This window comes from Galleria mellonella, unplaced genomic scaffold (assembly GCF_026898425.1).
Source record: "Galleria mellonella isolate WM207_F2 unplaced genomic scaffold, CSIRO_AGI_GalMel_v1 utg64, whole genome shotgun sequence".
Taxonomy (NCBI): Eukaryota; Metazoa; Arthropoda; class Insecta; order Lepidoptera; family Pyralidae; genus Galleria; species Galleria mellonella.
The window spans coordinates 3,080,052-3,095,487 of record NW_026442133.1 but is presented as its reverse complement, the minus strand read 5'-3'; the positions used below and the strand labels follow the sequence as shown (position 1 = coordinate 3,095,487).

General features: G+C 29.4%; 2 protein-coding genes across 4 annotated transcripts in view; one reads left to right on the top strand and one right to left on the bottom strand.

Moving 5' to 3' along the window:
• LOC113512558 (muscle-specific protein 20-like) overlaps nt 1-9,709 on the bottom strand; it is a 37,573-nt gene extending 27,864 nt beyond the window's left edge. The window contains exon 1 of the mRNA XM_052900127.1: nt 9,558-9,709. Coding sequence (XP_052756087.1) covers nt 9,558-9,581 — 24 coding nt within the window. The 5' untranslated portion in view covers nt 9,582-9,709. The remainder of the gene's footprint in view (nt 1-9,557) is intronic.
• LOC113520929 (circadian clock-controlled protein daywake-like) lies at nt 2,087-8,241 on the top strand. Of its 3 annotated transcripts, none has more exons than XM_052900126.1 (7): nt 2,087-2,213; nt 2,929-3,126; nt 4,823-4,915; nt 6,070-6,217; nt 6,521-6,654; nt 6,848-6,997; nt 7,697-8,240. In XM_052900126.1, exons 2-7 carry the CDS (start codon nt 3,057-3,059, stop codon nt 7,885-7,887), a joined length of 786 nt encoding a protein of 261 aa, XP_052756086.1. In that variant the 5' UTR covers nt 2,087-2,213; nt 2,929-3,056; the 3' UTR covers nt 7,888-8,240. The 3 variants fall into 3 exon arrangements, with proteins under 3 accessions (XP_052756086.1, XP_052756084.1, XP_026762157.2); XM_052900124.1 differs by having other exon boundaries at nt 2,094-2,417; XM_026906356.3 differs by lacking the exon at nt 2,087-2,213 and having other exon boundaries at nt 7,697-8,241.
• Nucleotides 9,710-15,436: the final 5,727 nt, after the last annotated feature.

The following is a 15,436-nucleotide window of genomic DNA, read 5'->3' as shown; positions in this document are numbered from 1 at the left end:
TAATAGTAAACTATGGATTCCGTGTTGTTTCCATATTAATTTTGTTATGATTTATATTATGCATTATTTACTTTTCACTTATCACAATACATTTTTACTAATAAATTATGAAAGCAATGGCTGTTTCTTCTATACAAATGCAATGAATAATAACTCCCCTCTCCCCTATGTTAGTTACTGAAGTGTTTTGCCTTTTTATTTTGCACTGATTTTTTAATTTGAAAGACAGTGGCATAACACTTCATTACTTAAAATAGGTTTGTGTCTTAGTTTTTATGATTAAGGATTACAGATATATAATGTCCTTTCATTGCATCTATCGATATTAGCATTTAAATTGGATAACATAAAACGAGTACATAATTATATTCTTATTTATAATTTATAGGTATTATAAGTACTTATAAATTTGTTTCATTACAAATTGCCAAATATTTTTTTTTTATACTTGGACGTGGACGTCACACGTTGTACTGGTTGGTATACGTACAATTGCAACACGCGTGCTGTGCGAAAGAAGGAATTGATGTTACGGAACGAATGTAACATTTAACCAGATATTAGTCTTAATTGCTACCAAAGAGTCGGTTATCGGTATTTTCTTTAACTATAAAAAGGTAAATAGATCATCATTGTTGTAAATATAATCAGAAGATAATTTATTGCTTTTTTTTTTCGTTTTAAATTTTCAATCATACCGCCAACAAAAATTTCTGCTTGCTTTATGATAGATAGCAAGGGTGGATAAAATATAGTAATATTGTAGTTACAATATCTATACATATATTGACCCCATAACAGATATATTAGATATCGGTTATCCAATATATAATGTCGGAAAGAAGAACCCACTCGTAATAAATATAGATATTAGACTGTATTGTCGATATCGCAATGGGTGGCCATCAATGTTTAGAAGAGCTTAATATATTATAGATACCGAATATTACACATCTTTAATAGACAGGTAGATAACACTTGCTTTGTGATTAGATATTATATCCGCTATATATACTATAGATTTTGCTAATACTAATTTGCGGAAATTTATAATAATAATAAATTTGTTTATTATCAATTACATTTTACAACTACATTACAATCATTATAAGATTAGTTGGAAGATGATATAATTACATTACAGAATATATGATTTTTATTTTTATCTAAGCACTATAACTAGATATCTAATCTAAATTTAAATATATATATAAAAATATATACGAAGCACTTCATTCTAACTTGTTGCTTTCGTAAAACCGGCTTAGTATTTTAATTTAATTTATATTTGTAAATCACCGTGTCTTGGTAATCTCATATGGACTCCCGCGATACAGGTTCGCCTAGTGCGAGGTCCAATGTACGTAAATTTCTTGTATTTAATAAATAAATAAAATATATATATATATATATATATATATATATATATATATATATATATATATATATATATATTAACAGTGTTAAACATTATACACATAAATAAATTATATTGTAATATAAATAATTAACTGTGGAGATTTTTGTTTTTCTTCTCAAAATTTCAAGATTTTAGCTATATATACTTGTTAACAAGCAGCAATCTTACATATTGTACCATTGTACTTCAGTTTATAAGATTTTTAGTGGAAAAACACTGAAAGATCCCTCTCCTTATCATCATGCTATTTGTTTACAATTGGTATGAGGAGATGTTTTTTTTTATACTACTAATATAGCAAAGAAGCATACGGTTCACCTGATGGTAAGCGGTTACCGTAGCCTAAGAACTTTAACAATACTAGGAGCATTACGCGCGCGTTGCCGATCCTAAAGAAACATTTTTACCCATGACAAACTCCATGCTGTGGTTTCCTGGGGAAACCTTGACAGAGAGCTTATTCTATAACCTGAGCATTTGTAAGGTGAGGACTTAGGAGAGATTTTGCCTCACTCTACGTGTTCTACTGCTTGTACAATGGACTGTACTCAGAGGAATCATTCTTGGGGAATCGCGTAGAGGTCATCCCCCTCTACTATATTTGAAAAGTTAGTAAACAAGATATACATATAAAAGGTATAACGCCTTTTTCCTTATCAGTGTTATTCTTTAAAAGATAGTTTAAGTGTTAATATATAAATTTCACAATAGATTTACACATAATTTTTTTACATCTGACGAGCGTTATATGACTACGGAAGTCTAAGTGATAGGTACCACTAATTTCCATCAGGTAGACCTCCTTATCTTTTATATTATGGTGGAGTCAACCTTCCATTTCACCTATTAATTTTTTTTTTTATTTATTTCCTTATTAATTTTATAAACTGGCTTTTCCCTGCGACTTTGTCCATGTGACCGTGATATGTACACTGATCAGGATAAAAAATAGCATATGTCTTTATCCATCCCATATAGTACCAGTATACCAAAAACAGTAAGTAATTAGTTAAGTCATTAAGGTACCAAGAGGTAACAAACTCACTTTCACATTTATACTCGTAATAGTAATAAGGACGTGTGATATGGTGACACGGTGTGGATGTGTGGTGGTGATGGTAGAAGCTGGTAGGATCATAATTATATAAATAATACAGTCCTAAATATAGACAGGTAACGTAGAGTGATATCACGAAATTTTCTTATCAAACCGATAAATGATGTACGATAAATGATGATCCTATAAATTAGTGTCTAGGTTTATTTAATACTGGCTTTTACCTGCAACTTCGTCTGTGTGACCGGTATATGTTTACTGACCTAGATAAAAAGTAACCTATATCCATCTTCATTCCATATATGTTTACCGGCGCTATAAGGTAACAAATAAACAAACTCACTTTCACATTTATAATATAACTAAGGATGAAGTTGCGATCAATGTTGTTTGTTTACGTGTTATTAGCAATATTAACTTAAGCAACGCCATATTTGTTTTATTTACATAGCATACAATTGCGCACGCTCCCCTCTACTTTACGTTCTTGGAGACCGACTTAGCTGGAACTTAGTATAACACCACCACCACTTCAGCTGCCTGCTCGGGGCTACATCTCATCGATAAACGAATCGAAAGATGCATATCGAATTATTCTTAGTGTCAATTGTGCTACATTATACAACAGCCGAATACTACAAGACGAAACGTGAGTATTTTTAGTCTTTTAAATTATCGAGAGCATATTTTTTTTAAGATAAACACGCGGCATACCGTTGCCGGCTTCTGCAGAAACGATTTCGCAATCAGGTTATTGATGTTATATAAATTGATTGTTTGTAACGATTATATCATGGGGTTACGTTACATAGAAGTGCAGTGACCCTTTATCGTCAGAAAAGTCACAGTTGATAGGCAATTTAATGTGGGATTATTATGTAAAAGGTTAGATAAATAGTGCATGATTATGATCCAAGTAAATAGGGTTGTCGTTTATGAAATACTTGTGTAATTCTTTTCTCTCTTATAGGTTTTGTGATATTAATTTGTATAAATTTATATCACACAAAACTACCAAAACATATAAAAATACATAATATTTTATTATTACAGAAAGACTAAATTAAATAATGCCCACTAACACCTATTTATTTAAAATACTTAGACCCTAATAAGGCATATTTTCCTGTGGAGGGTATAATATTTGTAATAATAATACTGAACAAAATAATTGATATACATGTATTTATATCATTATGCACATTTTCCTATTAATTAGTAATAAAAGTACAAAATTATTTTAGTAGGGCTTACAGTTTTTATTTTTTCAATATCATTATTAATATATATTCAAAATTAGTAGATAATATATATATAAAATAAATGTATACATATATGTATATATATTACTGTAAGTAATATTCTAAAATTACTTTTTACACAGAATTATTACTATGTTTTATAAAGATAGATATATCTTGATAAAAATGTTTACAAGAATTCTTTTTTATTCAATAAGATTCAGTAGACACTAAATTATACATATAATAACAATTTTTAATAATTTTTGATGTATATCACAGATATAATAATTATTTTTATATTCTTATGAATACTTCATGAAGCTAGCAACGTAGGTAGTCAACTGTAGAGAAAAACATTGTGAGGTGATCAATGTCAAGTTCACCAAGATTACGCGTGTACCTAGTAATAGTAGGTGATATAAATATTCTGCATAGCGATTTATATATTTTTTGTTATTTATTTCTAATTTTCATTTAGAGACATATATTTTTTAAATTAATGGCATTAATTTCATGCACATAAATTTACATATTTTTATATTTACAAAAAAAATGTAGTTAATTAAATATAACCAGTAATGATGATGTAGATTGATGGTTATTAAATTTAATAGATTAATTAATAATTATAAAGATTTTCCCGTTGTTGCCGATAACCATAACTAGATTAAGATTTTTTTATAGCATTTTTAGTAACAGAAATTTATAATAATTCATGATGTCCCACAAAAAAAAAAACTTCAATAGAAACAAAACCAGTTATTTTGATTTAAAAACTAAATTACTGAACTGATTTTCATAAAATTTCCATGGAACCAATCTGTAACCAATCTGTAACTGTATCCTTTCAGATATAGAAAAGGTTTTTCAAATCGGTTTACAACCGACGAATTTGTAAGGTAACATACATAAAAATCAATACAAATGAATTAAGAACCTCCTTCTTTTTGAAGCCGGTTGAGAATATTAATCTATGGAATAAAATATATAAATAAAATAATTAAGTCGGATTTTCAACTTACAACTTTAAGTTAATAAAACTAATATGTACGGATTTTGTTGTTATAATTTTTTCTTTATATTTGTTTGATTTCTTTTCAGCCGATTTTATACAAACATGCCTGAAAAGTGATCCAGATTTCGATGAATGTTCACGTCAATCTGTCCAAAAGCTGTTTCATGCTTTGGGGCCAGGTAAATGCAAAATACTTTTTTTTTATTGCTTAGTAGGAACTTATAATACATACGGACGAATTAAGTAAAAATAATACATTCACTATGAAATATAAATTCACTATTTTTCGAAATTGGAATTGCACTCATGTGTATTTAATTTGGTACCTGGTATTACAAAGTAGGTTTGATTTATAAAATTGATCGACAGCCCTAGCGCTGCTGGCCCGTTCTGCTTGCTTTGTAAACGGCACAGTTGCAGAGTGCCTGGTTTCCTTGCGCAACGACCAACCAACACTCCTAGTCGGTGCAACTTGTAAACTCCTCGGCATTTCTGCGCTCCTACTATTATTCTCCAATTTGTACATAGTTTTCTTGGTTTTATTTTTCTGCTGTTGTGTTTTGTGAATGCATGTTGTGTCTCTATCTTCAAACATAAATGGGCAAATAAAAATTTTTTTTAACAACTTCGTTATGACCTAACTTTACGAGTTCAAGCTATGACTGTTGATAGGCACTAGATAAAATGATAGTGGGTTGGTAGGTTCATGAACCACCGGGCTAAGTAGTCATATCGTAGTCACCTCATTACGAAACATTTTGTAGGTACATAACTTGCGGAAAGCGAAAGCGCTATTTCTTCACCATACTCATGCGACGTGTCGTCTCGTTCGTTATCAAACATATCATATTTTAGGGTTATTCATACATATTTTTAATTATTATACTTGTTAAATAATTATAGGTATCATACAAGTATCGAAAAAATATTCAATTGATAACTTATATTTGCAATTTGAATAAAAGAAAAGGAAATTAAAAACTTGTCACCCTAAAATTTTATACCGCTCCTAATTTTTTAAATATTTTTTTCTAAATACCTTGGGTGCCTAACTATTTTTCTATTGATTTCTTTATTTTAATTTCATAAAGTTTTAACTTAAAAAAATAGTTATATGTTTTATATACATATGTTTTTGTTATTTTGCTGACACAGGATTTTTTTTCACGTGAATAAGTTTAATCAAAATCTGCCCATTAGTTTTGTTATGTAGAGATTTAGAGATAAACGAACAAAAAAATTAAAAATATCTAAACCAAATTATATAAGAAATATGAAACAAAATTCTGCAAGTTTAGAACGCTTTATTCATTAGTTCTTTTTTTATTCACAGGTCTTCCAGAAATTGATGTGCCTCCTCTAGATCCAATGAAAATTCCCAAAATAAGAATCCTGCAAGGCGATGGCCCTGTGAATGTAAATGCGGCGCTAGATGACGTCACTGTGACAGGTTTCGGTGAGACAGAAGTGCTCTTGAGCCAGTGAGTTTTTAATACTTAACGTTCATAGTCTCCTGGTCTTATTGTCGACTGTTTGATCGACTCAGTCGAGTAGTAATCGAGTCGACTCGATCTAGATAAAATATGATAAAAAATGGAATAATCAATGATGCATTTGGTGAATAGATAGAATACGGTTCAATTTTATTTAAATATTAATGGATTCTAACTAAATGAAAAAAGGGCTCTAAAGGACATAATGTAAAAAGAATTTAATTTATAAAATATATGATCTCTTTCAATGTTTCTCCTGGTTATCAGTTTATAGTCTGTATTATTTTACAGGGTAGATAGTAAAACATACGATTTCTATACTAGAGTTCGCGTCCCGAAAATTCGAATAGAAGGGACGTATGACTTAAAGGGAAAGATTTTATTAATACCATTGGTCGGTCGTGGTCGTTGCTGGTTTGAACCAAGTAAGTCCAATTTTAATAAATTATTATATGGTATAATCAACGATCAAATGATCGTTCATTCCATGCCCGGAAAAAACAATTTTTCCGGGCATGGAATGAAGTCGCTCTTCTATGTTATGCAGGGTATTTATTGATATTTTAATATATATTTATCATTCGTTTTTTATAATAATGCATATTTAATTAATTACAGAAAACATGACAATTGATATTGTCAGTGACGTAAAACTATATGAAAAAGACGACTTTGTTTTCTTCAACGTGACTAGTGCTCATGTAAAATATACCATAGGTGGACTCACTTTACGTATGAATAATTTGTTCGATGGAATTAATTCTCTAGGTATGTATTATTCATGAAATATCAATTCATATTTTTAAAATTTATAGTTTAAACAATGATGTTATTATAAATAATATCATGATGTTAAAATTGTAATTTGGTTTATTTTTTATTAAGTTGGTAATCTGTGCTTGTTGTACTTAGCGCCATCTGTATTCAGTTGGAAAATATAATACTTTACGACATCTAGTGTCGAATAGGAAAATGAACTATCTACATCGAAAGATGGCGTTGTAGTTGGATTCAAATAACTTGTTTAGATTTATTATATCCTAGTACTTACGTGTTGTAAATTGCAACGTTGAGACGCTGTTAGACTTGTGGTGGTTAAACGTCCGAAAGCAACGTGACACAAATTATATTTTCCATTGTCGTGTTATGGAATTTCTGTTATATGATTTATTGTATGGGAGAAAAATTTATAATTAGAATACCTATAATTTATTCTAGTTTTAAACTCTTAAACTAAGAACGTAGGCCTACCTATTTTAGGTTAACACACAGTAGGTATTAATACTTTTATTATTTTAAAGGGAATGTTATCATTAATTGCATATTTAAGATTATTTTTTAATGAGGGTGAGAAGGAGGTTAGTCACTTAAAAAAGGCACATACTCAGGCATATTTTTGCGTCAAAAGCTTCGCTCAGTATAATAACCCTTCAGCTCTTTTGTACAATAAGTTTTTATTTCTTTCAGAGGACAGTACTAACGCATATTTGAATGCAAATTGGCGGCCAGTGTCAGAATCGTTGCGACCTATACTATCCAAGACCATAGAAGACATTTTACTTGGTTTTTTGCAACAGTTATTCCATAATCTGCCTGGAAATTTTATGATTGGTGATATAAAGTATAATCCAAGTAAAAAAGTCGATAAAAAAGTTTGAATGCTCTCTATTAGTATTAGTAATTTAAAAATGTTTTAGATTGTAAGCTGATTCAGTGCCTGGGTACTTATTAATTTGTTTTGTATCAAAGGTCAATTGATTCGGAATACGATGAGAGGTGTACCTACTCGTACTACTAATGATATCTTACTATTTTGAGTATTGGTCAGTAAACCAATTGTGATGTGTGATAATAAAAATAAGATAGATTATGCCTTATACTTAATATTTTACTTATTTTAAAGATTTAATTGGAATTGGAAATCTAGCTTTATTGTTATGATAGAATATAGCAAGGTTGCTACACTTAATTTATCTTTAAATTACGATTAAAGTACATAAAATAAAGTTTATTGTTATTTAACCTAAAAATATTAGTATAATTTTAGGTGATTTAATATACTATATAAAGGCTGATCCATTCTATGCGTTATAGTACCGGCATTGAATGGGCCACACCTTCCTTTCCCGTGGGTGGTGACTAAGAGAACTTAATGGTCGAGGAATGGAGTATTCATTTTAAAACATCACTGAAGCCTAACTGCGGTTGCCAACTTGTCGGTCAAGCGTGGCAAGAACTGGCACAACCCTCATTATGGGGGAGGCCTATGTTTAGCAGTGGATAGTTAATGGCTAATATGGTATGGTTTGGTATTTATATAATTCAAATTATTAATGGGAACTCCAATAATTAGTATTATTATAGTTTCCAATAATATTACAGTATTTAAGAGGTTCATAGAGCTTAAAAGCTGACAGTATTAGAGTCGTATTGATTTTTAATTTATTTAAACTTAATTTATAAATTATAATACTAATACCATAATAGTAACTGAAACAAATTATATCCTAGCGGTTGAGATAGATTAAGTGAGTAATTCTGTAATTTTACATACAATTTTAGTCGTAATAAGTGTTAAAAACACAAACCAATGATATTTATAAAACTCAACAATTTTCCCCGAAATAATCTCGAAAGTATTTAAAAATATTTTTTTTTTTGCAAATTTTATACAAATCCAAAATTATCGACTTAGTACGAAAGGTTTAAAAAATATTTTAATATTTCGACTGAGCTTCTCGGAAAAGTTTGTTCAATTTCATGAATATTATCTTGTTTTTGGCTTAGTACCCATTACAACTAACTCTGTATATTATTATATGTATTAAGAAATTATAGCTAATTTGAAGCTATGCCAAAACATAATTTTTACGAACAATGGACGTCGTTTACGCACCTGGTGTATACCTGGTAGGTGTTTCATGTTTCAGGGCCGGCAATATTACTAATCGCCGTAAAATCTCTCTCATTATAGCACGAGGGAACTTTAGTGAGGTTAAACTAAATTTATAAATTATCAAATTATTTTATCCAGGTACATATACCATATTTCGTTTGGATTTTAAAAATATAGTGTGCTTACAGGTATGTATTGGTTCTAGGCATAATAATAGATAGGTATCATTAGAATGAAATATATTTCAAACAACAATCCTAAAGACTCAACGAGATGAATATCAAATAAACACATATGTAAAATATCTAAACAAGAAAATTGGAACAAATATAAATTTACATTCATTTATGAGGTATTTATTTATATTTTTCATAGTGATTTATAATTAATATATGAATTTGACTACTTATTTTTTTTAAAATATAGTCTTACCTGCCAAATAGGACGTCCAGGCATTTTAAAAGATTAGGAATTCCAAAACACACTGCACTAAACACTAATCACAATTGCACGTGTTTCACGGGCTTGTCAATAGATGGCTCTCTCACCAAAGTTGAGAACTAAATAACCGGCTCTCGGTTGTATAACGTGTTTTATACGGTGCCAAATCGTTGTAGAGGCAAATAGCGCGAACAGATACGAAGCAGAAATTTGAAATGATCGACAAAAATATCCCCATACGCAGTTTCATTTTATTTATTAAGAACAATAAAGTTGTTTATCAATTTTTATATTGATATAGTATAAAAATTATTCTGGTAAAATTATTAAAAATGTTTGAAAATTAAAGCGAAACATTTTTAAATTAGGACATCAAACATAAGTGCATTAACCGTTGCAGTTAAAGGAACATATTTTGGAAAACGCTTGAATTTTGGAAATATTTTGATATACGTTTAAAGATTTTGGAAATACGTGTACATTAAGAAATATTTTCTTAACGTTAATTCATCTAATTTAAATAAATATACCTATATTCTTAATGTACACACTGTAAGCTTACAGATCTTATTTTCATAAGGATCAAAAATCTATAAGATAAATGGAGATTAAAGCACATAGAAATATCAGAAATCACTAAAAAGTTTTCCCGTACAATATTTTGAATTATTTTTAATTTCAAGAGAAGCGCTTGATTACAAACTAAATTTGAATGGAGATTATTACAAAGTTATGTAGATATATTGAAAGTCGTTTCTGTAATTTTTAAATACTACAGGAATTTAAATATCATCAAAACCCTAATATTTTTTTTCAATGGGTGATTATGATATGGAAACCCCATCTGCGCTATCGGTATACACTGATGGGACACCAGTGAGGGATGACTCGTGAAGATGAAAAGCTGGGTCAGTTAGCCCATCGTGACGAATTTAATTATAAATTAATCAAGATGGTTTCCAGGGGGAACTGCGTGGAGGTCGACCTGATAAGGTATATGGATAGTCATGGGGACTAACCTCCCCATTACTAACAATCCTTTCCTCCCATCCTAATAATGTATCTTATATACACCTGTGGTCAGTATTATAATTTTGTATCAATATTTATTAATTAAATAGATAAATAAAACAAATGACTACTCACTAGTTCAGTTGTAGATATGTAACTACTCGATACATCTATTATTATTAAAAGCTAAGCCCAGGTTCTTTATTTTTTCATAAAAGACCCTTAGATGTTTCGATATATTGTTTTTATTGTTACATATTTAACCTAAATTCTAAATCTGTTACATTATTTGGGTCGAGTAAACAAAGTCATGCAAGTTCCTGTGATAAAACACATGCCGTTCGATGTTGCTTTAAATAATATTTGCCTTCGTGATTGTGGCTGGAAATGGATATTCATAATATCGTAATGATTATAAATGCATTCTAATGGAAGCCTGCATCATAATTTATTCATCACTGCTACTTTTTGCTGCAATCCTTGTCCAGCAAGTTCCTGGTCATTGCATGAAGAGTACGATAATAATCATTAACAAAGTACTGAATATCTAAATATACTCGTACTGTATGTTTAACAGAGATTAAAATAATATAATTCATATAAAAATATTAATTAAAAAAAATTATGAATAATGCTTTTCTTAAAATAACGAATTATAACAAGTAATTAATGAGCAAAATTTTAATGAGAATGCGAATTTAAAAATTAAAAATTAGAAATAATAGTTTTCTTCATGAATACGAGTACATTTAAACCAAACAATAGTAACAAATATCTGACTATAAAGATTATTATTTTATTGAAGAATATAATTAAAAAGAGAAGATGAGATACAACACCTTGTAAATATTTTATTTACGTGTCGCCACACAAAGAAGGTCATTTCGGTGATTGACCGAAAGATGAGCATTGACCCAGAGAAGGGTGCTAAAGGGGATAGGGCCCCTTTGGTGTCGCTTACAAAAGGAACGGACACTAAGGCAGCATGAATGCAAGGAGGTTTAACAACATATATGCACTTTGCACCGAATGAATGTGACGTCATCCTACACTGCATTGTTTGCCACTGCACTTTTAATGATTACTTTTCAACAATATGATAAAGTCTATCAGACTTAGATTTATGTGTTTCACTAAAACTGTTGACTATCTTCTCAGTACAACATGAATTTAAACATCTTATTATTTTTAAGAAATGTCTTTTATTAATTTATTTACAAAAGCTGGAAAATTCGTTGAAGTTTAATTGCATTTAAATACTCAGTTAAACTAAACATGCATTGTAGACTTACATACATACAAATACATTAGTCCACAAGTATTGTGTAATAAGTAGTTCTATATCAAGCATAAAATAATAATAAAAAAAAAACAATTTTTCTCATTGGAGAAAAAAATATTTCTATTTATCTTATCGAACTTTTTAATGCCTAATTTTACAATGAATTGAGAATCATTCAACATTTTTTCCACAAAATATAAAAGATAAAATTGTTAGTGTTTAAATTAAAAATAGACACGTTTATGAATCATACTTGAATGTTTTATTTTGTTATGTTACTTTTTCTGACGTCTATAGGTACATCCTACTTAACACCCACCCTGTCATAAAAATAGAAGCTTTTTGTATCCCAGAATGTTCCTTACTCAATATACTGAAATAGGTCGTACTTCTTGAGCGGTTCAAGGTGATGCGTGGTAACAGGAATAGATTATGAGTAAACCGCTCAAAATAACGACACCCTACAGTCATCACGTCTTGACGTTCGTGGAATGTGGGTAGCTCACCGTTTGTTTGTCATCACCTCTGAAGTAAACCAATTACTGACTAATCACGAAGCTTCAGGAATATGAAGTCTACAAACCTCGGGTTTGGAGGGAAGAGATTGTTAATAATAAGGATTTAACAACTTCATTGTCAATAAAATGCCCTCTATCAAGTCGACCTCCACGATTCTCCTTGGAAACCTTGGTTGGACAAGAATTAACTATCTTGGTTAATTCTTGTGCAATTCGTTACATCTGGATAACTGACCTGCTTTTATCCTCATCTACCATGTCTCACGCTGGTGCTCCACCAGCATATACCGATAACACAGATAGGGTAACTATTCCATTATCGTTAATTAAAAAAGAAAACTTGAGGTTTTATAAGCTTAAATACCATGTATACACTAAGAAAGCTTTTTAGCAATCCACAAAAGAAGTTAAAGGATTTCACGGTTTTATTCTTTGCTTGAAAGCTATTTACTTAATGTGTAATAGAAAGTTGAAACTACTAAAATTATTTTAGAAATTCGTTAAAATTGTAATCTATATATAAAAAAAATTATTATCATTCTGCAGCTTAAAAATAATCAGGCCTTAGTAATTTACAAAAAAAAAAAGAACACAGTCAAAATTAATTTTGTAGACAGACTACTTTAAAAAAAGTGGTTTTCAATTAGCATTTTTATGTATCAGTATTGACATGCTACGAGTATGTGCATAAAATAATTTGTATGTATAATATATACTCATGCCATAAAATTTCAACGAAAAAATTGTCCAACAAATTTAAATTTTTTCAATAAATTGATTTGATATCAATGCGATTAGATAATAATACCCAAAGTACATTTATTACTAATAGTAAAATATATTTAAGAATAAAATAATTAAATAGTAATAGTTAGTCGAAATAAAAAAGTTTTATATATATAGTTAATATTTTTCTATTTAGTCCCCTGAGATATGTGGTAGATGAATCTTTATATTTATTATAGATACGTTTTCGCTATCGCGTGTATGAGTGAAAATGAAACAAATATCTGAGGTATTCTTTTTCATATAAATACAATAAGCAAAAAGTATTTATTGTTTTGTTAATTGTGTAGCGGGCTGGTTGTTTTCTTTACAACAAATAAATCTACTTTTGTATTTATAGATAGCATAGAGGTTAGTACCTCTAGATTATCTAGAGACGAAAATTATAATAAAAGAAATAGATCATCTTTTATTTTCAACAGAATTAATGAAGAAAGAAAAGGTATTTATAATTACTTGAAATTCTCATGAGTTATCCTCAAGAAAAGAAAAGAAAATATAATATTTTCGCTAATATAAATAAAATTAAGAAATAGGTCATTAGTTTTTAAATTATTAATGATTACTGCCAGCAGCTATTTGTTAATAATTTCTTAACTCTTGACATACGTCCAATGTCTACAATTCGAAATATTAAAAGTTTATTTAACTTTCTAATAATCTTAAGCAAGTAAAATGCTTGTCAATATTTTAAGATACAAGTTTATTTAATTTTGTCGTGTTTTGTTTCTCTCTCTTTCTTTTTCTATTATATATGTAATAAAACTATTTCTATAAATAACGAAATCGAACCGTCTTACTAAAAAAGATAACTTATAATACTTGTAGACAGGTGTTCAAAAAATTGTCATGTTTAGCGTTTATGTCTAAACAAATGTAAGTCTGTCATTTTAAATAGAAATTTAATGATTATTAGATTAAATAATTTTTATTTTTAACATTTATAATTTTGCTAGCTTTTATCCTAAATTTCTTCCGCGTGACCTTTGAACCTTTTCTGAACCCAATAGATTAACATTTTTGCACAAATGCATTTAACATCATGCATGCGGATTTATACAAAACGTTTTTCAGTTTGAAAACTTATGTGCCTAACACTGTAGATATGCCAGATTGTTTATAGGTTACAATAATTATTTCATTTATTTATTTATTTTATTTCATTTTATTATCACATGAGTTGTATGCTGGTTTTGTCTTCTTAATATTATCGTATTTTAAAAGTATTTTAGATATTGTAAACAAAGTAACAATGATTTGAAAATTTATAACAAAACTATCTATATAAACATAGATACAGCGGTATAGTCATAATACAGAAATATAATAAAGGAAAAAATTAAAGAATGTAGTAGTGATTAGAAAATTGAATGTTTGTTTGTTTGGATGTTTGTTACTCATCATCATAGTGCAACTCATATATAGCTTACTGCTGAACGTAGTTCTCTGTTATATTTCGTCACAAAGTACGGTCCTCTGAGTAGAGACTATTTATTAAAATACTTATCAAAAATATTATTACTACTCGTATTCTATTATTAACCTATGGGGTCCCACAGCTGAGCAAAGCTCCCCCGCCGGTATTTTTCCAAAAGTTCCTGTTCTGCGCCACCTTAAACCAGTTTCTTTTAAATGCTTTTAGGTAATCACGCCATTCCTTCCGAGGCCGGCCTTAGCGACGTTGTCCATAAATAGGCACCTACTGGATGGAAATCTTAGTACACCCTTATGGCTAATATGAACCCCTGAATTTTACATAAGTTTGGCAAACTTCTGACTTACATTTCCATTGTCAGATTGGTAGCGAAGTATGCAGTTGGATTTATGATCTTTTGCCTTTCTAGACGTTTTGATCCAGTGATTTATGTACCTCTCTTCGCTGTTTTTGAATAAAATTAATAGTCCCAGATATGTATTTGCCCATCTACCATGACTATGTTTCGTACTATTTGTCATCTGGACCTCAAATCTGTTCATTACCAATTAAACTTTAAGGCTTGTCCCACTTAGTTCTTGGAGCGTTTGCTCGTTCTTTGGCTGTAGAGGCAAAATAAACGATATTATCGACTTCGGAGGTTTGCTTCAACTAAACAAGAAAACAATAATTAATTGTTTTCTTGAACTGAAGTGACATTCAATTTGACACAAAAAATTATATTCCTGAAATCCATGTTAAAATGTAGTTAGTAGAGATTTTAAATTATTTCTAATATATTAGGCATAAAAAAAAATATTTATAGGGTTAAAAATAGTATCTACTGCAAACATTCCTT